The sequence below is a fragment of the Peromyscus californicus genome, unplaced genomic scaffold (assembly GCF_007827085.1).
Source record: "Peromyscus californicus insignis strain IS unplaced genomic scaffold, ASM782708v3 Scaffold_11__1_contigs__length_118956290, whole genome shotgun sequence".
NCBI lineage: Eukaryota > Metazoa > Chordata > Mammalia > Rodentia > Cricetidae > Peromyscus > Peromyscus californicus.
Window position 1 is genome coordinate 55,996,881 of NW_026294402.1, and position 22,929 is coordinate 56,019,809.

Sequence of the window (22,929 nt, forward strand, 5' to 3'; positions counted from 1 at the left end):
AGGGGAGAGGGAAGCTCAAAAGAGGAGCCATTTTGAGACTAATGGATGCTGCGGCCAGATGCTCGCATCTGCCGAGCTGGGCTTCTCCCTGCCCCCCTCCCCTTTTCGGTGCGCGCCGTACACGATTTATGTTTTTATTTAGGAGAATAAATAAATGAAGAGGAGAGCGCGGTCGCGGCCGGCGGCCGGAGCGGGTTCTGGGAGGCTCCATCTCGGGGCGGCCGCTCACGTGGAGGTCCCCGCGCGCTCCCAACTCCTCATTAAGATGCAAACGCGAACCTCGGGCTCCTAATGAGGGGAAAAATATAGATTCCGGGGGCGCGCGGCGGCTCGCGCGCGCCCGCAGCGGGCCCGGAGTGCGTGCTTGCGTGCGTGCTTGGTGGGAAAGCAGAGAGGGACCCGGGGACACCTGGGCGGCCCACTTAGTGGTGGCTCTCCGAGGCCCGCGGACCCAGGGTGGGCAGTATGCCCGACGCGACCCCTGCCTGCGAGCAAATGGGCCCCAGAGTCTAATGTCTGCGCCCCCTTGGGCGTCAAGACTGGTTACCGTGGCAGCTCCAGGCTCGCAGTCGCTCTTCCACGGGTGGCTGCCGATGCATATGGTACGGGCCGGCCAGCAGGCCAAGAAACCGGGTCGGAGCTCTGGGTCGGAGCCGGGAGAGCCCCAACTCCGTGCATGCCCTTCACCACCGCGGGCCCGGAGCGCAGCTGAGGAGCCCGCTTTGACAAGGCTGCGGCCAGGACGTAGCTGTCCCCAAAGGGCAAGAACCCCGAACGGGGCCAGCCGCACTGCTGAGCCTGTTGTCCGCAGACAGCCGGGCCCTTCCATCTGCGCTGCCCGCCAAGCCAGAGTTCTCAGACTTCCCCCTCGGCGGCGGCCGCCGCGCATCAGAGGCGCTGTTTATTTGGCTTTCTGAAAAGAAGGGCGAATGAACAAAGGAGGAAAAGCGGGGCGCCCAAGGGTGGAAGAGGGGACAGGAACGGATGAAAGAAAGAGAAACTCAGTTTGGGGAGCAGGCTTAGAGGTCGGAGGTAACTTTGGGAGCCAGCATTTTATCGGTCCTAAATCTTCTGAAGTGAAAACATTAAACTGACAAAGTGATTCTGTTTGTTTTATAGTATCTAATTGGGCTGCTTTGCAGCCCTAATGAGATTAGAGGGGGCAATCGCTCGCCGCCTTTACAGAATCAACTGATCCATTACTACCAGCCACAGGTTTTGAGGATTGTACAGCTTGTCCTTTTTTTTTTCCCTTTTGTTGTTACTCGTTTTCTTTTCCTCCCCTCCCGCCAAATAATTATTTGCTAGTAGATCGTGGGAAAAAAAAGAAGAAAAAAAAAACCCTAGCAGCCCAGCACTATAATATATATCTATTTATTATATGTCTTTCGGTTAATTCCTGATGTGAGGAGCGCTGTTTTTCACTCCCAAGCGAAAGTCACCAGCGGGTAGGGCCTGATTGCTACTTTTCATGCATAGTTTTAGACACAAGAGGGCATTGTGACGTCGCGCCCAGCGGCGCCCAGTCGCAGTCCGAGTCCCGTGGCCCCACGTGGGAGCCTCGCGCTCCCATTGGCCGACGCTAGGCGAAGCCGCCACATTATTTTGTTACTTTTCAGTCCCTATTTGGAACTGCTCTCGCGGCAGTTCAGACCTCGTGCTCGGCCCCCTTCGCCTGTCTGTGTGTGGTATACGCAGGTCCGAGGCACTTTTTGTGTGTGTGTGTGCGTGTATGTGTGTGTGTTGAGTGCGTGTGTTTGGGGGGTTTGTCGGGGCGCGGAGAGGAGAGCCAGGCTGAGAGGAAGCAAAGAAGCCGCAGAGCTCCCGGGCTCGGGCTACGTCTTCCCCTCCGTGCTCTCCAGCCTGCGCGCTCCGAGGCGGCAGGGACGCCGACCGCTCCTCGCCAGGGACGCTGACGCTCTACTTGGGAGCAGAGAGGACCCCTTCGCCGAGGCTTCTCATGCCCGTTGGAGTTAGGATGCCAGGGCGCATGATTTGCACCGACTGAGCCCGGAGTTCCTCCTCGGCCCTGGGAAGGGCTGGCGGCGGCGACCGGAGCAGAAGGAACAGCAGGCTCTCCTCTCCGAGGGGGGGCGTCGAAGCGCCCTCGCTGGGCTGCAGCCCTCATCCTCGGTCCTCAAGCCGTCACCCCGGTGGCCTGCCTCCTTTCTCTTCTCGCTGCGAATTCCGGGCCCGGCCACCTCTGGGACCCGACCCGCGCGCCCCGGATGCTCTGGGCTGCCCAGACGCGCCCCCCTTCAGCCTCATCGTGCTGAGTGACCAGCGAGGGGGCAGGAGGATCCCCCCCTCCCCGGCCTCGGGATCCCGCACTGGAGCCACCAGGGAGCCGACGATGTCCGCACAGCCCCGGCTTCTGACACTGTCCACGCAGCCGGGGGAAGGCGGCTGGCCGAAGCTGGCCGAGCCCTAAGCGCACAAAGCGCGAGCCCGCCGACGACTTTGCCGCTTGCTCCGCCGCTCTTTGTCTGCACTTGGGGCGCACGCCCGACTCTGGGATTTCGCTGCGAGAGCGGGCTGGGGGGGGCTGGGGCGAGCTCTCGGTTCCCCGGCCGCCCCCCGCTCGGGCTCGCCTCCCCCCTCCCCCGCACATCCCCGGCTCGGGCTCTCGGCGCTTCCAAGCTCTCGGAATCGCGACCCCTCCCTGCCATGTATCCGCAAGGCAGACATCCGGTGAGTAATTGCAACTAGGCTTATTTAAGCATCTATCATGGCAGGGTAAACGAGGCAGTTTATCTAGCACCTCCATTTTGCTTGTTGCTACCTTTATGGTGCGCGCGCGTGTGTGCGTTCACACAAAGGGGCTGGGGTGGGGGGGGGGCGCAGTAGAGAGCTAAGGGTAATTGCGCTCGAGTGGCCGGGGGCGGCCTGTCTTGGAGGGGGACTCTGGCTCTCTCCCCGGACCCCTCTCCCAAGTCTTCCAAGTCACCCCCGTGGCACTTGGCCGTGGGAACCCTCCTGGCTTTGGGGATGGTCGGGGCGCCCTCTTCCCGGCCCCGTCGGGAGAGCGGAGAAAAACTTGCTAGGAAGGTTCTGGGCCATGGGGTGGTGGCCTTGCCGGTGGCGCCCGGCGGGAAGGAACCAGGGACCCAGCGGAGGCAAGGGGCTTCGTGGAGCCCGTCTGATGTGCCCACTCCTCTCCCCTGTGTCGTTCTCGTGGGCTCCAGGCTCCCCATCAACCTGGGCAGCCGGGATTTAAATTCACTGTGGCCGAGTCCTGTGACAGGATCAAAGACGAATTCCAGTTCCTGCAAGCTCAGTATCACAGGTAAGGTGGACAGGGGGTGGCCCGGGGCTGGCGAGGAGGGCGGCCGCGCGCGCGCTCCTGCTACCCCCCGCGGGGACAGAGGGGACGCCGACCCCGGGCAGCGGGGTGGCTGGGCCTCCGCCTTTTGTTTTCCCTCTCGGTGCGCGCCGCCTTAACCCTTTGCGTTCTGCGGCCGCCTCGCTCCCGACACCCCGCCCGGTGGGGGGTCAGGGTCTTGATCCGGCGTCAGGGGCCGCCCCCGCGTGGCCGCGATGAGTCCCCTCGCAGATCAAGGGAAGTTTGGAGTTGGTACAGCCAGGCTCCGGGTGGCAGGCGGCCACCCCTACTGCCCAGAGGATGCTCGATAATGGGGGTGCTCAGGGTGCTGGGGAAGTGGAGAGAAGTGACTCCGAGGCCCTGGGGTCCGGGTCTCTGAGGAAGCCGTGTAGGCGCCAGGCCTGAGCGCCTCCTCCTGCCCCCACAGCCTCAAAGTGGAGTACGACAAGCTGGCGAACGAGAAGACGGAGATGCAGCGCCATTATGTGATGGTGAGAGGCAGCCCGCAGCAGGGCGGAGGGAGGGCAGGGCAGGGCACCCAGGCTATGGGTCCAGCTGGGACCGTCGCAGGCCTGAGCCAGGCCGGGCTTCAGGACAGCCCTTTGGAGGACTCTCTTCTTCAGCTTCCTCTTCCCGGCCACTTGGAGGAGGGCTGGTGAGAGTAGGGGCCGAAAGAGAAACAAACCCGCATTCCAGGCCACCTTTGTAAAGAGCTTTTCATTTGTGTTTTGAAGGTTTCCCTGGGGGCTGGTTGCCTTAACATTGAGTAGGGTGAGCCGGTGTCAGAGTTGTATAAAAATCCCTCCTGGAGTCCTCCTGGGAGTCTTCGGAAACTTTTCTGTTTGGCAGCTGGGATCTAGCCAGAATGGGACAGAAGGGCCTGCCTTCCCTAGAGTTTTTCCAGATTGGAGGAACCTTTTAAAGCCCTCTACATCCGTGTCCCCTCCTGGAGGACTTCCTTAGTTGGGAGTCTGGACCTCCCCGAGCCAGACCATGTTTTAACTTAGTGTCTTCCTTCAAGTTGACACCTTCCTTTTGGGAGTGGGCATGGGAGCCACTAAAGGGCAGGCCAGCCGCTGTCTTTCCACATAAGAGACCTTCCACCTAGTGCTGAATAACTCTCAGAGGACAAGAGGAGGCGGGTGTGGAGCATTCCCTGTAGAGCCCGTACCTTGTATAAACAGCATGTATGGCACATGGGGTGTTTGTGGGAGGGGAGGCCCGGCTCTTCTTCCTATTGTGTGTAAGATTCTCTTGAGTGGAGAGGAACGCTTGGCCACTTCCCCTATCAGCTTTTGAACCTCCATAGGCTGTCTTTGTGGGTGGACTAAAGCTTCTTTGGACCCAGTGAATGGTTTAGCCAGAGCCTGGGGGAGTGGGGGGGGGGTAAAAAGGAGTGATGTCCCTGTGTTGCCTGCTAATGGCATTTTTTTAATTTGTAGTACTATGAGATGTCCTATGGCTTGAACATTGAAATGCACAAACAGGTACGTGCTTTTTCTCTTTAATAAATGTATATATGTATCTATAGAAAACTTAAAATATGTGGATATGGGGGGGGGCATGGGTCCTCATTTGAAAATGAGCCTGGTCTTCCCACTGGGCCATTAAGGGTGAATGTTCAGTGAGTTCCTGCTGCTGGGGCTTTGCTGTTCCTTGGTTATGTTGCCTCATTAGCATTTGTTCTGGTGAACTTAGGCCTGGTCTGGGATCTGGGTAGAAAGTTGGACTGTAGGTACCCCAGGATATGCCCTAGCTACCAACACCTGGAGGACTGCTTTTTTTATCTGTTTAATGTAAAATTCTCAAAAAGGAAATGCAGGCGAAGCCCCCCCTCCCCCCTTGCTTTTCTTTCTTTTTCTTGCAAATAAAAAAAAAAAAACAGTGATGTACTGCCTTGATAAAATTACACTTCAAGGGCCTTAAAAGCCAGGCTGAGCTGTCTAAATGTAAGGGAATGAAGCCACGAACAGCCTAGAGTAACTTAAAGCCAGAGTGAAATGCAAACCTCGCGCCATGCGTTTAGGGGGAGTTTCTCAACTCTTCCTTTGGAGGCAGCTATGCCCCCATTTCACAGGAGGCAGCTGAAGAAGCCCTTGGGTGAAGTAGCTTGCCCAGGGGCCAGCCTTGCCAGGCCTTTTGAGATGGCTGGCAGTTGAGCTCAGCTTTGTAATCCTGAAGTCAAACCAGTTTAGCTAGTGTGGTATCCTTTGATGGATATGTAAACTACCTCACCTTGTCACCCTTCTAATAACAGTATACCTCAAACCCAGCAAATAGAAACACCCTTTATCTCAGTGCCTATCAGTAGCTAGTCCTGAGCTAGGCCAGGCCGTGGGAGAGGCCTGTTTGTCTATTTGTGTTCCGAGGAGAGGCTGCCTATAATTTGGCTTGGCGGACGATTAGCATCGACTTGGCACGTATAAACGGCGCGCAGGCCGGTTGTTCTTTTTAACAATTGGTGTTCTTGAAATCTCAGAAGGCTGTTGACTCATTCTAGCCTTTGGTGACCGTGACTTGAATGGATTTTCTGCTCTAAATTAACAGTCATTTACAAGGTTTAAATTTTGTTCTTTAAAGGGGGCAGGACCCAGGGCAGGTGAGAAGGGCAGGTGACCCTGAGGGCAAGCGTGCAGATTCCTGCCCGCTCCAGTGGCTTCCTATAGAGCCTTTTGAATCTGGTTTCCTTTCCCTCCTGTAGGGAGCCCTGCTGTTGGGTGAAGGGTAGCCAGAAAGGGGCCAGCATTTAGTGAGCAATGTGGGAAGCCAGCTGTGGTTTCCTGAGGAATTGGTTCCCTAGGCATGCACACATGGAGGCCACCGCATTTTCACTTCTTGGCCCACAGAAATAATAAACAGACATTGCTTTATATGTAAAGAAGGTTCTCCTGGGGAGGACAGACCAGAAATGGGTTCTGCCTCATTCTAGGTAGAACTGGCCCAAGCCTGGCTGGTTTAGGAAGAATGCATGATGAAATGAAACTGAGTTTCAGGTGTTTTAAGGACTTTGGTGTGTTATACAAAGTACCACTTCTTCCCTTTCTCCAGTCCTCCCCTCCCTCTGTGAATAGTATCTTGGGCGTGTTTTAAAGAGAGTAATTGCACCCAGGTTCAAAATTTATAGCAGTAGTTGTTGTTGTAAGAGCTTCTAATTAAGGTGTAATATGTCCTTGCATGTTGAGGTCTGCATGGGTGGTGTTGCCCGTGTCTGAGTGGATGGTTGTTGGGCACAAAGAAGTCACCTTGGCTGGCAGAGCAGAACTGTCTGAGCCCTGGGGATGCCGTGAACCCAGAAGGGTTAAGTATCTCAATGCTCTTGGTGGTGGGGCTTCTGTACAGAGCAGCTGTGTTCGTCTGGGATTCCTGGCCATTTCCCAAACAGGGTTCTCAGATGGGAGAGTGCCTGAGATCTGGCCACATTGTCTTCATTAATCCTCTCTCAGTGGTGGATAGAGCGATCTTTGCCCTCTTTTTATAGGTGGGGAAACCAAGGCATCCAGGAAGCTGGCATGGCAAGAGCTAGGGCTCATTTCAGAGCCTCTGGCTTCTGCAGCTAGGCCGTTTGCTCCTGGTGCCTTACCTTTGCCTTCCAACCCCTTCCCAGCACCAACGCATGCCAAGACGTCTCTGGGTTGGGTGAACTCACCCTGTGGCTGTGTAGGAACAAAGAGGCAAAGAGGTGGAGAAACCCTGACTGAGAGAGGAGAAACACAACCCTGACCTAATGGCGCGCTGGCCACTCCCTAGGCCTACAGGGTTCTGTAGAAGAAAACCCTGCCACTAATTGTAGTGTGGGTCTTGGGTGCATTTGGCGATGGTGGTTAGGCCTGAGCAAACAAGTTTATCAGCTGACCTGTTTAGCGGTTGACTGGTGTTTTATCTGCACACACAATCAAGTGACTGAAATGCTTGAATTATTCATGCAGTGTCCTGCCCTCTAGACTTGACTGTGTGATTACATCTGCCTGGAACAAACAGGCTGGATTCTTCATCTTTAAGCAAGTGGGGGTGGGGACTGTATGTACTTTTATATAATAGATGGTCTACAGAGCCAGCACCTTGGGAAAGTATGTCTGTCCATCCTCGACCTGCACACACACACACACACACACACACACACACACACACACACACACACACATTTCACCACCGCCACCACCACATATTTTTTCAAAAGCTCTTCTTCACTGGCTCCATGGGAAATGCCAATTAGCTGAGAACCTTGCGTTCTGCCAGATGGTCCCCAAGTATTGACAGAGGGCAGCTGATGAGGTACGTCCAGCCCGCTTTTATTTTACTGAGAGGTTAAACTCACTGAGGCTGGCTCTGTCCCTGGCTGCTGCTCTGTCCCCGTCTCCTCCCCCCACCCCCCATCTCTCTCTCTTTCAAGCTGTCAAATCCCAGAAACGTAATAAATGGGTCCTCCTACTCTTTTGCCTCCCTCCCTAATTATGGCAAAGCAAAGATTACAGAATCACAGGCCTGGCTGGGACTCTGAAGAGGTCACCACCTCCCCCGGGCTCCCGCTTCCAGGCAGGGTGTCAAGGATGATTCAGCGAGGGCCAGGGAGGCGATGATGGCTGACCGGCTGGCTCATCAGTTCCCGTCTTGTTCCTGCAGCCTGCAGCGCCTTTCCAGTGTCAGCAGCACATGACAAAGCCAGCTTAGAAACAGGCTCCAGAGCAACTGTCATGCAGTGCTGGGGGAAGCCGGCAGGCTGGCCTTCCACCCTCCGGTGGTGAGCACTGATGTTTGGCAAGCTGACTTGAGGCGTCTTGATTTGGGGGCAGCATCATGCCGATACTAGACAGTCCCTGTTTTTGGTAACCCAAGCAAGTTCCAGAGCCCCAGAGCTGGAAGAGCCCTTCGGCTTCTTAGGCAAACCTTTCATGTCATGGATGAGGAAACAGGCCCAGAGACTGGAGCTGCTATACCCAGATCCCTGCTGCTGCTTTCCTCCTCCGACCCCTGGCCTCTCCGGTAGCCAGCCTCTCCTGGTAACTCACAGCACGCTGTGCCTTTAATTACCTCCGCTTGTTCCACGCTGTGTGATCCAGCCAGGTTCAGGCTGCAGACTTGGCTCCACCAAAGTCCAAAGTATCCCGTTTGGGGTTGTATAACCGTGTCAGCTGAACCCTCTGTGTTCAGAGTCCCATCTCCCTTCGCCAGCTATTTGCACAACTAATGATTGGACGGGTTTGGTAATAACACAGAGGGCAGCTGCCCAGATGAGGAGAGGGCAGGATAACCTGTGACTGTTGTACCCCGGCCACAAGGTGGCCATCTACCCAGCACTGAAAAGAGCTGAAGGCTTCCAGGCAAAGCAGCTTAAAGGACTGTGTGGCCAGAGAGCCACCAGGCGACAGGGTTTTCTGGAAGGATGCTGCCAAGGAGTTGACCGGGCTCGGTGGCAGTAAGGTGGGGGTGCAGGCACTCCAACCCTAGGGCAGTGCCTGTTTGTGTGGCCTCTGGGTTGAGCTGTGAAATTGACTTCTTTACTGGGAGCACCTTCCATTCATGCCCTGGATTCTGTGTGATCTCAGCTGCCTTGTGGCTCCTCCCTGGAAATATGGGGGTTGTGTGATCTCCCTGGAAGGGTCCCATCCCTGCTCTACCTTGGGAATGACCGTGCCTGAAACTCCTTTTACTTTGTCCTGTCCAGCTAGAGGGTGACCCAACCCTCAAGGCTGCCTGCCTCTCATCTCCGGCTTCTGTGGATCCCTTGTCTGTAGGAGACGATAGAACTGTACAGAGCGACGCTCTCTGTACTTCTCGGGCTTTTCCTTCTTGTGCATTTGACCGTTGAGACCGACTCTAGAACTAGATAAAGATAGCTAAGCCTGCTGGGAACCCTACTCCCAATTCTACTATTCCAGAAACTTTCCTGAAGCAGGAGTGGGTGGCGGGCCAAGAGTTCCTCCCGCTCCTCGTCCTTGTCCTCGTCCTCCTCCTCCTCATCCTCCTCGTCCTCCTCGTCCTCCTCGTCCTCCTCCTCCTCCTCCTCCTCCATCGTCCTCTTTGGAGTCCCCCCTCTGCCCAGGAAGGGTCGCCTTTCCTGAGGCCCTCGATTCCATATTGTTGAAGGAGAGTTAGCCAAGGAATAAATTCCCTTTTTACATAGGAAAATGTTTTTCTGTATCGTTGTACAAAATCCTGGGACACCGGGAGGCGGTAAACACCTCTCAGCGGGGCTCTCCCCTGTGATCTGCCACAACACAATGTGAACCTTCTTATCTCATTTCGGAGCTGTGGAGGATGCCCCTTTGCCAAGCACACTCAGTGTGTAATAGGTGCTCAGTAAACACGTGGGGTTTCCTTCTTTGGGTTGTGGGTGGGTGGGTGGACCTGCACTGCATAGAGCCCTGAGAAGGAAGTGGGGGGTTGTGACTGTGGGTTGCCTGCCGGTCTACAGGCTGCTCTCTGTGGTTCAGCACACAGTCTCCTCATCAGCAAAATGAGAGAGTTGGATCCCTTCCCAAAACGGTTATTAGGGGTCTGGGATGTGCTTGGGTGTGGGCCGGGCTTGGTTACGCGGACAAATGAGACACCATTCCCTCCGCTGGGCCATCAGGCCTCTAAATAAGTAATTGCGATGCGGTGAGGTAAGCGCTGAGGCGGCCGCTGCGACACACTTGCTTCACTCTTCCTGGGAAAGCGGAGACGGGTCAGAGAGGATGTCCCTGCAGAAGGACTGTTACTTGAGTGGGGCCGTCTCAAGGGAGGGTGGGAGGGGAGTTGTTGAAGGCAGAAGCCGGCAGCCAGAGCTGCTCCCAGGTGACAACAGCTCCTGAGATGGCCGTGAAGTACATTCAGGAAGCCACGGTCAGGAAGAATGGATGGGGGGAGGGCAGAGGCCCCGCACTTGAGGAGTGAGGCGAGGTGGTGACATTTTGCAGCACAGCATTATCCAAAGGCCTCTCCACCCTCACAGTCACCACGACTCAGTGGCTCCCTCCGTCCCCATATGGCTCTCCGGGCTGGGCCTGGCTCCAGTCCATCTGGCATGGAGTGGGGGTGGGGGTGGGGTGCTTGGGGCGTCTGCGGCCGCCCCTGTCTGCTTCCCCACCATCATGCTCTGGTTTGAACTCTATTCCCCAAAGTGGCATTGTCTCCTTTCTCATACTGGTAATTCTGTAATGACTGGGTATGACCTGCCCCTCCCCCATATTTAATTCTCATCAGCCCGGCTCTCCACTTTGCTATTAATGATAGCAGCCAGCAAAATAGCTTTCAACATGCCATTGACAGTCTGGCTTAAGAGCGCTCTTGAAGTAGTGCTAGACAGCTCAAAGCACCCATAATTGTGTACCAGAGTGAGAACTGCACGCTCAAGGGCCTTGTTTTTATATGCTTAAAGGGACAATATCTTGTTTTCAACAAATGCTCTCTGAGACACATCCAAGATGCTTCCTTCCTTTCTCTTGTACCTCTCCTCCTCTTGGCTCCTTCTCTTTCTTGGGCCTTTGAGAATAAAGGCCCCCCCCCCCTCCAGCTGGGGCTAAGAGAACTTAGGGAGAGGAATGACCTACCCTGAGAGCAGTGAGATATATATTGGGCTTGTTTAAGGCATCTTTCACTCCAGACCCAAAACTGTGGGTCCGCTTTTCCTTGCTGACATCAGGGCCTCAAGTTTCTCAAGGAGGGAGCGGGGAGTCTCAGTTCTGATTGTTATAGAGTTTTCAAATTCTTTTGTTTGCTGGGCATGTTATATGACAGCCAGAGACTGGGGGGTTTGGGCTACTGAGCAACGGCTGAATGCAGACGCTGCCGTGACAGGACGTGGAGAACAGTTGTTGGAGCCAAGCTTTACTGCCTGGTCAGATTTCAGGAGGCCCCTTCCTACTGAAGAGCTCTTGGGTCTAAGGGGCCTGTTTGGAAACCAGGATTATAGGTAGTGTGGGACTGGTATTCTTAATTGAAAGGCTGTACCAAGCCTGAGGGAAGCCAGAGGAGATCTCTGGTAACTTTAGAGAGTTTCCTGAACAGAGCCCCTGGCCTCCTTTCTCTGCACCTCAGCCACCCCATGAGTGATGGTGAAGTAAGAACCCAGTGCCGAGTTGTGGGAAGGGTAGGGGTGAGGTCAGAGAGGTGGGGAAGCCTGGAGTTTAGCTGTAGGTGGTCCTCACGTCTCTCCATAACCAAGTCTCTCCATAACCAAGTCTCACCATAGCCAAGTTCTCTCGGCAAAAGGTAGGAGCCTGGGTCCCTTTCCTTTACCCATTCTTTTTTTTTTTTTTTTTTAAATTCAATTTAACTTTATTTTATGTGCATTGGTGTGAGTGTATCAGATCCCCTGGAACTGGAGTTACAGACAGTCATGAGCTGCCATGTGGGTGCTGGGAATTGAATCCCGGTCCTCTGGAAGAGCAGTCAGTGCTCTTAACCTCTTAATTGCTGAGCCATGTCTCCAGCCCTTCCTTTACCCACTCTTGAGTGACGGTCCAACGGTCGGAGACAGTTACTACATCTTTGCATATGGACACAAAAACTGGTGATTTTGCACATGTCATAGACGAGAGTAATGTAGCCACTTCAGACTCCTGCAGCGCTTGATCGCAAAGCAGATGAGCCGTTTTCGTCTGAAGTACTGGGCCGTTGGCTTCCAGAGCAAGTGTATGAGACGCCTATAGACCTGGGTGTGGAGATGACCTATATGTGTCTGGAGAGGGGGCTGCCTCTCCGTGTGGGTGTAGAGGGGTGGGGATGTGAAGCAGTAGGTCTGTGAGGGACGGGGTGGTTTTGTGTTGGCTGAGCCTTGATGCCTCCCTGGTAGTCAGGAGATAGGCCAGTTTGTAGGAGACTCAGGCAGAAGGATGCCTGCTGCAGTCCAGAGTTCTCCTCCTGCTCATGTGCTGATCACCCAGGGCGTTCTCGGGTCCCTAAGGCCTAGGAGCTCTAAAGGTTATATTGTAAAGCGGGTGGTTAGTGTCCTGCACCTTGATTGGAAAGTATTTTCTGTTTGTTTTTCATTATATCCGATATCAGGTCAAAAGCGGAAGGGAGGGAAGGTGCAGGAGAAGAAGAGGTGATAGAGCTGAGGTGTGGTCAGGAGTGAGGAAGGGCCAGGCAACCCTGCTCTGTCTGGGCTGAAGGAAAGCGTGAGGTCTGCCTTACTGTGGCTTTGGTGGCGGGGCTCCTAGGGCTTGGCCTTGTTTCTCTTGCCTTTCCATCCTCTCTTAGGTTTGGGTTGGTTGCTTGTAATTCTGAGAAAGACTCTGACGCTGCTAAGCATGTTTAATTTATATTGGAAGGCTCCGTCTCCCCTCAGGTGGAGACACAAACTCAGCCAGAGCTCTTCCCCTTGGTCCTGTCTCAAGGGATTGTGCAGTACAACTTGGGTCAGGGCGAACACCTCCTTCTGGTTGACTCAAGGCTTTGGACTCCACCCAGGCCGGCAGCCGGGTGAAGGAGAAGGGAGACTGAGGCAAGGCCGCCTCCACTCCCCAAGATATTAAGGTCTTTCTTGACTCAGGGTCTGAAACTGAGGTCGCTGGTCGGATAAGCAACACACACTTGCTTAGTGGAAGAGGAGGGTGGTTTAGTGTAGACCAGTGTGCAGGGAGTGGAGTCAGCCCTAGCCTTGGATTTGAGTGGGCATCGTGCCCTCACCTTCACACTGGCCTCCAAGTGGAGAGGGACAGTCAGTGGGATGCAGGTGACCCGTGGGGCTGGGTGACCAGCATGGTAGAGTTGGATGGCAGCGGGGTGGAACAATGTTCTGGGGTCACGCAGGTACCCCGGCTCGTCTCAAGCACCACTGCTGTTTTTCCTAGCAGAGCCCCTTCCTTTGGTTTCTCTCCAGGACAAGACCGCAGCTTTGCCTTGGAGAAGTCCTGGGGGTGGAGGGAGGGGGCCAGTCTGGTGGAATGGAGGTTAAAGCAGGTCCTGCCTCTGCCCGTCAGGGATCTCACACATTATCCCATAGGAAGAGTCACCCGCAGCTGCCCTCCTCCGCTGCCACAGTCCTCCTGTGGTGTTGACTCTAGTTTTTCCCGTCACGCCCTGGGGTTGAGGAGGGTGGAGGACATCCTGCAGCCTTTAGCTTCCCCCCTCCCTTGCTGTTTCACCAAATTCTTACCCTGCTTCTTCTCAAGAGACCCCTTCTTTGCAGACCCCTTGGACGCCTATATTGAAAGCTCAGGGACATTTCCCAGGCCTACAAGGTTGGGGCAGGATTTCTGACGAGCCTGTCTTTACATGGGTGACTCGGTGAGGATATGTGTAGATTTGGATGGAGTGTTGTGCATGGAGTCCAGGACCTCCAGAGGCAGAAAACCAGGAGCATGGGGAGTGGGGGATGGGATTCTCTGGATTCCCTGCTGTGGATGATTGAAAGCTGATTGGCCAGTAGCCAGGCAGGAAGTATAGGCGGGACAAAGAGAGAGGAGAAGTCTGGGAGGTGGAAGGCTGAGTCAGGAGACACTGCCAGTTGCTGCCATGACAAGCAACATGTAAGGTACTGGTAAGCCATGAGCCACATGGCAAGGTATAGATTTATGGAAATGGGTTAATTTAAGATATAAGAACAGCTAGCAAGAAGCCTGAGCCATTAGTATAAGCATCTGAGTGATTATTTTGTAAGTGGGCTGCGGCGGGACTGCAGGGGCTTGGTGAGACTGCGGGGGCAAGCTTGGCGAGACCCGGAGAGAAACTCCAGCTACAATTCCTCTCTCTAGAGTGCTGCTTTAGAGTGGGTCTCTGTCCCTTGATCTGTGCCCCACCAGCGTGACTCTGGGCAGCTACTTGACCTCTGTGAGCTTCTGTGAGTGCTAGCATATGTAATCCTACCTGCGAGAGGAGCAGGGTTGTCCAGAGTTTTCACAGTGTGGAAGTGCTTGTGTATCTTCACTGCCCAACATGGTCGCCGTTCGCTGCACGAACTGCCGAGCAATTGAAATGTGGCCCCGTGGTGGCTGAGGAACTGAGTTTTAGATGCTGTTTAAATCCAGTTGCACTAGCCCCTGTGTGGCACGTGGCTTTTCTGTGTGGCATGTGGCTTTCTGGACATTGCAGGTTTTGGGGAGAGCCATGGGGTTTATGGGAAGGGATGTCCAGGGTGCACACAGACAGGTCTCAGCAGGGTGTTCTCACGGCGGGACAGATAGAACCTCAAAATTTCCAGGACCCCAGAGAGGGAGGAGGATGAAGAGGAGAGGAAGGGGCCAGGGTCCCTTGGGCCCCTTTCATGTTGTTGCCTAGCCACTCTGCATCCCAACCCTGCAGTATATGTGAACCATCCCAAGCATCATGTAGCAGGTGCACTGCTGTTTGAAGGGGCTGGATGACTTGTGTGTGGTCTCACGGGTGGACCCATTGGCAGGGTCAGGTCAGGAAACCACATCTGTTGACCTGGGCCGTATCGTGATTCCCCACCCCAGAACCACTTTGGGCTTTGGTTCCAGTGCTGAGAAGTCTTTGCGGTAAAAATGCATGCACTGGGGTCTCTTCAGCCTCCCCTGGGCTCTAACCCACCCTTGCTTGTCAGTAGCACTGTTGTGGTCCTGACACGTTTCCTGACATTGCTGATTGTCTCGTCCTCTGAGGGCCAGAATCAGCCCTGGTTGAGAGGACCCTTCCTGTAAGGGAAGAATCAGGTTCTTAGAGCTGGGAGACTGGGTCACTTCTGGCTTGGTCTGTGGAGAGCAACCCCTTGCCCTCTCGAGACCTCATATACCTCATCTGTGAAGTGGGCTGAGAAGATCAGTTACAGAGTGAGCAGATGGTGAGATGAGCGCCCCAACTTAATTTCCATGGCCTGTAAAATGCCTCAACTTACTTGAGGAAAGGAGACCCGTTGACCCTCTGAATTTTAATTTAAGGAGGGGATGTGCTCCAGGCTTGTGAGCTCTAATAGAATAGGGCTCTGTTTCTGCCTACTCAGTCTGCTGCATACCACCTCGATTTTCCCTTCATGCTACCTCCGTTTCCCAGAGAGGCCCCTGTCCTCAAAATGTCAAAGCAGTTGGTTTCATTTGTAGCCCTGACCTGGTGAGGAGACCCCCAAAATTTAATGAGCTGCCTCAGCAAGGGTAATGTGACTTTTACAGCCTGTTGAGGGGCAAGGGGGAGATTTGCATAATGCTCCAAGGGGGGATTAGGTGGCTGGGGGTTGCCATGGCAACCCTACAGGGATGAATTGAGAATTTTTCCTCCTCACAGGAGTTGGCCAATGGAGTCTGGGAAGGTGGGGGAGGGAACAGGGGGTTATCCGAGGGGAGGCGGAGGAAAGGGGAGGGGGGCTCCTGGGATGAGTGGGCAGCTTGGGGGAAGGTGTAATCTGAAAAGCTCCCTCTGTTCTGTCCATACAAGCGAGCTCTTTGAGCGCTGTCTCCCTTCGTAGGGGGCGGGAGGCAAGCAGTTTAATGTGTTTGGGAACCAAGAAATTAAAGTGAACAAATATTTAAAGATTATTGGATCTTGTTAACAGGAAGCTGGGTGGATGGAAAGTGAGAGTCAGAGAAATGAAAGTCTTAGAGCTCTGGGGGTGGGGGTGGGGGGACGTGGGCTGTCATCTGGGCTCAGTTCCGCCTTCCGATGTGCAGTGCCTCCATGGCCCTGTGGGTGCTCCTGTGCTTGGCACCTGGGCCTATCAGAGAGCTCTCAGTGTGTTATACCCCTGCCCACACCTCCTCCATGCTGCAGAAACAGGCCCAGGACAGCAAGGACAGCCCTCCGGGACTGGGCTGCAGTTCCTTCCCACTCAGCCCCTCCCCCGCTCGCTTGCCTGGCATGTAGACTTCTTACAAGAACAAGGAAGGCTAATTTCTTTCAGGGAAGTGCCTAGAAGGGTCATGTCACCACTCAGAAACCCCAGGCTCTGGGAAGCCCGTGTGACTTCCTTCCTCTCAGGGGAAGGGCACAGGGGCTGCTGCATGAGGCGTCCACCCCAGGCTAGCCTTGCCATTCTGGCCCTGTATAAGACAAAGGTCTTTGGGGTCATGTGGAGGCACAGGCCCTTCCTCGTACTCAGTCTTCCTAGCATAAAGACCCCAGCAGGCTTCTTCAGAGGGCGTAAATATTTAATGGTGTTGTAGTTATATATAATTTAATCAATATGTCAGTGCTAAGAGAGCCTTTAAAGAGGCTCACCTATCACCAAGCAATCTGTGATGTAAACCCGCCCCCCCGCCCCCCCCCCGCCTTTTTTCTGCCCCAGAAGCGGCAAGCATCATCTCCCAGGCTGCTAAGTGGATCATTTATCCCTTTCTCACTCCTCAGCAGGGGCTGTGGCGTGGAGGGAATGGGGCCTGGGAACACCACCCTGGCTTTTGTTAGCCGCCTTGCCCCTCCCCCTCCCCTATTGTCCTTCCTTTGTTGATAAATACCACCTGGCTCAACCCGTGGAGAAACTGCCTAGCCAAGGGTACCAGCTTAGTCAATAATTGAGGGGCTATTCATTTAGAAGTGCCTAGGAAATACAAGGGATATGTCCAGTCAAGATTGCCCAGCCACTTTGTTCTGGAATCTTCTAATCCTTGGTTGCTGGGTGGTTATGAAGCTTGGCCCAGAGTCAGTTCCATCTTTACACAGCTCCCACCCCAGACTCCTCTCCGTTTAATGCAGGATGAAGCAGGTTCTCTTTAGTTACCCAGAGAACCAGGTAAAACTTGATTCAAGTTGGGGAATCCCAGAGCTGATCTGATGCCCCACCTCAGATGCAGGAGTCTAGAGGATTAACCGGAGGTCCTGAGACAGGACTGGGCTTTCCAGAGATCACATCAGCAGGCTGGACACAGTTGGAACGGAAATCATTGGTTCTGTAGGGCTTTGCTCGCACTTCAGGTAGGCAGGCGTCTGTTCCTTGTCTTTCTCCCATGTATCTGCAAATGGGTGTCTAGACTCACATCGCGACTGTCCAGGACACTGTCCTGATCTCCAAGGAAGACACCCTTATTTTAGAGGTCTCACCGGGAGCCTGGTTGGGCTGGACAGCCCTTTGCCCACCCAGCAGACATGGTGCTACATCCCAGTAAATAAATGAGAGTTTTGATGAAGGAGTGTTTCTTTGTACACCTCAAGATCTGTCCAGGAGGTCCTTAGAGAGGTGTCACCACTGCTTGTATCAGCCGGCGTCCCGTTGGTGTCACAAAACACCTTGACCAAAGCAACGGAAGGGGGTTGGGAGATGTCTGAGTTGGTAAAACACCTGCTCTGCAGACATGAGGACCTGAGTTCGGATCCCAACACCTGCCAAAGCGCTTGTGTGATTCCAGCCGGGGGAAAGGGACAGAGACAAGCTGACTCCCTAAAGTTCACAGCCGGCATGGCCAAATTGATGAGTTCAAGGTTCAGTGAGAGAGACCCTGTCTCAAAAAATAAGGTCAGGGAAGACAGCTCCAAGTTGACCTCTGGCCTCCATGTGCACACACACGCTCACACACACACGCACGCCTGCACACAAACGTGCATACAGCATGCACACGCAGAAAGCCAGTTACGGAAGGAAGGGTTTATCTTGGCTCCTAGATTGAGGGTACAGTTGGTCGTGGGGGGGGGGGGCACGGCAGCAGGGGGCATCTGGTCCTATTCTTCTGCAACAGGAAAGCGAGTGCTGGCGCCCTGCTTACTTTCTCCTTTTTCCATAGTTCAGGACCCCAGCTCACAGGATAGCATAGGCCAGCCTGCATGTAGGCTCAGCCTTTCTACCACCTCATCCCCACCCAGAGTCTCTCACTGGCACGTGCAGAGGTTTGTCTCCTAGGGGATGCCAGAGCCGGTCAGGTTGATAATACTGGCCATCATGTTTACCTTGCGGAAGCCTCTAGGGCGGTTGTATGCAGTGGAAGTGTTGGACAGTTGGACGAAAAGCTTGAGAAGATACGACGCCAGGGCCCAGCCCTAGCCAGCACCACAGCAGGCCCGCCCACTGTCGAGTACTCACTCATCCAGCTGTCAGGGTGTGGCTTGGTACAGCCCCACGGCTCTTTCATGTAGGCATTTATGTGGTGCTCTGTTTCGCAGAGCTGTCTGAGGAAGTGGGAAGTCGGGCCATTCAGAAGCGTGTGGCGGTCTAGAGTCTGACTCTGGCCCCCGGGACCTAAATGAGCCGCCTGGTCTGCCCTTGCCTCTTCCAGGTAAAATGAAAAGCCTGGAGAAGGGAAGTGGTTTGCCTAAACTGGTTGGAGACATCCGGGAGTAGGCGCGGGGCCATTTCTTCCAGCTTTAGAGGTTCCGGAGCTCCTTCACATGGCAGGTCTCTCCCCCACCTTGTGTCTGGTCTGGCTGAGGGAAAATGGAATGTGCTCTCAGAGTCCGCCGGTACAGGCGACCAGGCAGTTTACAGCTAACTAGCAGTGAGACAGTCTAGTGGAGTGCCTGTCAGAGACACTGCACTGTGTCGAGCGTGGTCAGTTAGAGGAGGCAAACGGGCCAAAGACTGACGGGATCACGCTGGAGGCCAGCCGCCGCAGCACGTGAGGGCTGGGGGTGAGGACCAAGAGTTGACTCCCTCCTCCCCTTAACTCAGTGTCATAGATCAAGGGTCAGGGGTGGTCTGAAGTTGGAGCAGATGCAGTAGCAGACCGCTCTTCCAGGCACGCACTTACAGGGTGTTCAAGTATCCTCAGCTTTCGGCCAGACGTCCAGAGGTCTTGCTTTAATAAGGAGAGCAGCGTCAAACGGGCGCTCCAGAGGCACAGGGAACAGATTGCTCTTTGGGAAATTACACTTGCCCCCCACTATCTTGTTTTCTGTCGTTTATTTGCCTAACAATCTCAACAGAGACTCGGGGCAGATGTTCCTCCCCAGCGCCCAGTTGGTAGCGCAGACTCTGAAAGGGACCCAGGCCCTTCCCTGGCTGCATCTGTCTGTATCTCAGAGATTAGTAACAGTGTCTTTCCACCGCCAGCGCCGCCACCTTTGAACTGTACATAAAAAGCACCTTGAAAGGCCAGAGCAGCCTCCCCAGACACCTTTCGCTAGAATGTTCAAAGCAAGCCACCCTCCCCTCCCGCCACCTCGCAGGTGCATCTGAAGTTGGGACTCACAGGCAGAGATGCCTTGTGTCCCCAAGAGGTGGGGAGGAGGGGTCGGGCTCGCCGGACCCCAGCTGCCACACTGGTAACAGATTGTGCCTGAGCGCTGGGAGTTTTCTAGCACACACTCTAGCTCCAGCTTGTAGTGTGGGACCTGTCCTAATTGTTGAAATCACACGTCGAGATTCTTGTCCCCCTTTTTTTGGAGCGAGTGCTTAGAGGTTGTTTGAGTTGGATCAAATGCTGTTTGGACAGCTGTTGTAATCAGAAATGCTGTCAATCATTAGCCTCGACGGTCGATTTTCTTTCAAAAACATTTCTCTGAGCTGTCTCAGCCTACTGAAATTTGGCTTCCTGGCCGGAAGTCATTTAGTGGAGTAGCTTAATTGCTGCGTGTCAGTTTCCCCATCTGGAAAATAGAGATTGTTGGTAGGTGCCTTCCGGCAGGGCTGTGACAGTTGACATGTACACAGAGTGCTGGTGGCAGTCGGCTTGGTCAATGTTTCCCTGTTATTCTCAAGAGTGGTTCTGTCTGGGCAGCTCGTTCCCCTTCCTCTAGCACATGGTTCTCAACTCCTAACGCTGCGACCCTTTGGTATAGTTCTTCATGTGGTGACCCCAACCATAAAATTGTCTTCATTGCTACTTGATAACTGTAATTTTGCTACTGTTGTGAATCATAATGTAAATATCTGATGCGCAGGATATCTGATATGTGACCCCTGTGAAAGGGTTGTTTGTATCCCCCCAAAGGGGTCGTGACCCACAGGTTGAGAACCACTGCTCTAACATGGACCCTCCCAAGAAATTGGTAAATAGCTTTTTTTTACCCATCTCTGGGCTCGTTGGAGTACCGAGCAGGCTGGGTACACGATGGGGAAGGCCGAGTCTGTGCTTCTCTGTGGAGAGCAGACAAAGAAAGGTGTAGTAGCCGACTGCTCGTGCTGTGAGGCAGGACAGGAAACGGAAGCAAACACAAGCCCCAGACAGGGAAGCCTGGTGGTTATAAAAGTTCTCCAGGCATATTCCAGAGGCTTGCCCCGCCCCCCAAGTGCTCCTGGTGACTTGTCTCAATCCTTCCTGCCAGCCAGCGGCCTCTCTATCACGCTTGAGCTTGGGTGTCAGTACCACAGGCCTCTAGAGGTTCTTGTCTCTGGTGTTGTTCTATAGCTCTTGTGCTTAGTCAGTGTTTGTGGAAGATGGGTGGAGTAGGAGGACCGGTGACATGGAGTGACAGCTTAGCCTCAGCCACCCACAGGGCTCCTGAGCAATCCAGCTTTGGTCACTTGGTGGCTAGGATTCCAGGCCTTGACTTGAGCATGGCTATGCAAAATCCCAGGGGATTCCCTCCCCCCACTTTTTAAAATTTTATTTCATGTGCTTTGGTGTTTTGCCTTGCATGTATGTCTGTGTGAGGGTGTCGGATCTCCTGGAACTGGAGTTACAGACAGTTGTGAGCTGCCATTTGAGAGCTGGGGATTGAACCCCGGTCCTCTGGAAGAGCAGCTGGTACTCTTAACCACTGAGCCATTTCTCCTGCCCTGGATCCCTTTTCTTAACGACAGGATACTGGGCTTTGGACCTGGCAAGGTGTGAGAAGTTTCCTGTAGGAAACTGGTGGGCACAAGCTTGCTACAGGTGTGGGGAAGAGGAAGGGCAACTCTGTTTAATTTTCTCTAACGGCCAAGACCCTGACCCTTAACCTGCTTTAGAGGATATAAGTTCTGAAACCATTGTGAGCTCTAGTAGGTCAGATGGCCGGCAGGGATCAGAGTCGGCCTCTGCCTTCCTGCCTGTGTATGTGGGGAATTGATGGGGCAACGAGAGACCCAGTGAACTGGCTTGTGGTTGGCCTGGCTAAGCATATACTTTCACCCTGTTGGTAAAGAGCTTGAGCCACTGCCCACCCCCACCCCCTTTCCACTGGTCTGTCAACACTTTGCCCACCACAGCCCCTCTCACAGATGCTGCTCACATCGGGAATCCTGGCCACAGACACGCTACAACATGAAGTCTATACACACACACACACACACACACACACACACACACACACACACAGAGTGGGGCTGGGGAGATGGCTAATACAGTCACTAATGCCCAGTACTAGGGTTTGTAGAGTCAGGAGGATCCTAGGAGCTCATTGGCTTGCCAGCCTAGCTGAACTGGAGAGCCCCAGATTCAGTAGAGATCTGTCTCAAAACATCAGATGGAAGGTAAAGGGAAAGACACTAGTGTCAGGCTCTGACCTGCACAGGCACAGACAGCGTGCATGTACCACACAGACACACCAGGAAAGAGAATAAATACTAGTAATGTTACTCTCTGGCCAGCTTATTTATTGAGCACGTACTGTTTTCCAGACCCACAGATTTATTGAGCGCGTACTGTTTTCCCGTCATTGCCACCCTGGGTGTTCGAGGCAAGAGTCCTTGGGCCGGTGTGCCACCTCAGCAGCTGGGCTGCTGGGCTGGTGTTCGCTCTTGATAGGTCCTCCCATCCTTCACTAGCACATATGACATGAGCAAATTCGTTCTCTGTTGGTTAAGAGTGAGAACCAGGCTAGCTCATTGATTTTAGACCTCTGGCTCTCACCTGTATTTCATCCCCCTTCTCTACTCATTGTGGACGAAGAACAAGTGGGAAGGGCCCTGGTTTGGGGGTACGCTTCTTCCTGTTTATGTGGTCTGATTGAGGCTATACAAAGTGATCCTCCAAGGGTCCTTGTGGCATGAATGGCAGACATCCCTGGAAAGAGGCCAGAGTCAAGCTTCGGTTAAGACTTTTGCAATATACAAAACAGCCCAGTGGAACGAACAATTTAGGACCAGCAAGGTTGAGAAACCTTGGTGTGTGGAGTTCTTATTGCTCTCTGCCACCATTGTGCAAATGTGGGTCCTACCAGCTCTCAGCTGGAATGCTACTTGCTCCTACCCAAGAAAGCTTGGAAATTGGGGACCATACTAATGCAGTTGGTCTGGAGTCTGAAGGACAGGCCTTCACAGTAAAGAATTGTTCTGGTACAAATGCCCGGAGCAGTGCCTGCTGGGACATCTGGCCCTATTCCTGAGGAGACCCAAGTGTTCCATCATGGCCCTCTCTCCACCCAGGAATGTGTACTATGGTAGACAGGTTCTCTGGATTGGATTGCCTGGCCCTTGCAGTCATAGGACACAGGGCTGCCAAAGCCCATTAGGCTCTTGTCAGTTCTGTTCTCTCCACAAACCAGAGACATTTTTTTTTTAGTGCCCAGAGGTGGAAAGGGAGCTGGCCCCAGGAATTCCCCAAGGCCAGCTTCTGTTGGTGAGGCTTCAGAGGGCATTGTTTAACTGAGGCACACTAGATTTCGCATGCAGAATCATCTGACATGCAGATGATCACAGGATTTTAAAAGGCTGTTGTCATGGTTTTGTCTGAAAGATCGCTGCGTGCTGATGAAAGCTTTGAAGGCTGCTCTGAGACCTTAGTCCTGGCTGCTCAGGATTCAGACAAGATAAGAAAGTCAATTCCAAGAGTCATCTGTCAGCGTCCCAGGCCTTCCTGTCGGGCTTAGTTAACCATTTAGCAGCACTCTTGATCTGAGATCTGAGTCACACATAGTCCCGCCGGAAGCGCTTGGTATTCTAAACATGG

At 53.9% G+C, this 22,929-nt stretch overlaps 1 protein-coding gene across 12 annotated transcripts in view; it reads left to right on the forward strand.

The window, feature by feature from the left end:
* The first annotated feature begins 2,584 nt into the window (after positions 1-2,584).
* The window catches only part of Tle3 (TLE family member 3, transcriptional corepressor), a 48,039-nt gene continuing 27,694 nt past the window's right edge, over positions 2,585-22,929 (forward strand). For all 12 annotated transcript variants that reach the window (XM_052762979.1, XM_052763001.1, XM_052762995.1 and 9 more), the window contains exons 1-4: positions 2,585-2,691; positions 3,186-3,286; positions 3,750-3,813; positions 4,765-4,809. In XM_052762979.1, coding sequence (XP_052618939.1) covers positions 2,668-2,691; positions 3,186-3,286; positions 3,750-3,813; positions 4,765-4,809 — 234 coding nt within the window. In that variant the 5' untranslated portion in view covers positions 2,585-2,667. The remainder of the gene's footprint in view (positions 2,692-3,185; positions 3,287-3,749; positions 3,814-4,764; positions 4,810-22,929) is intronic.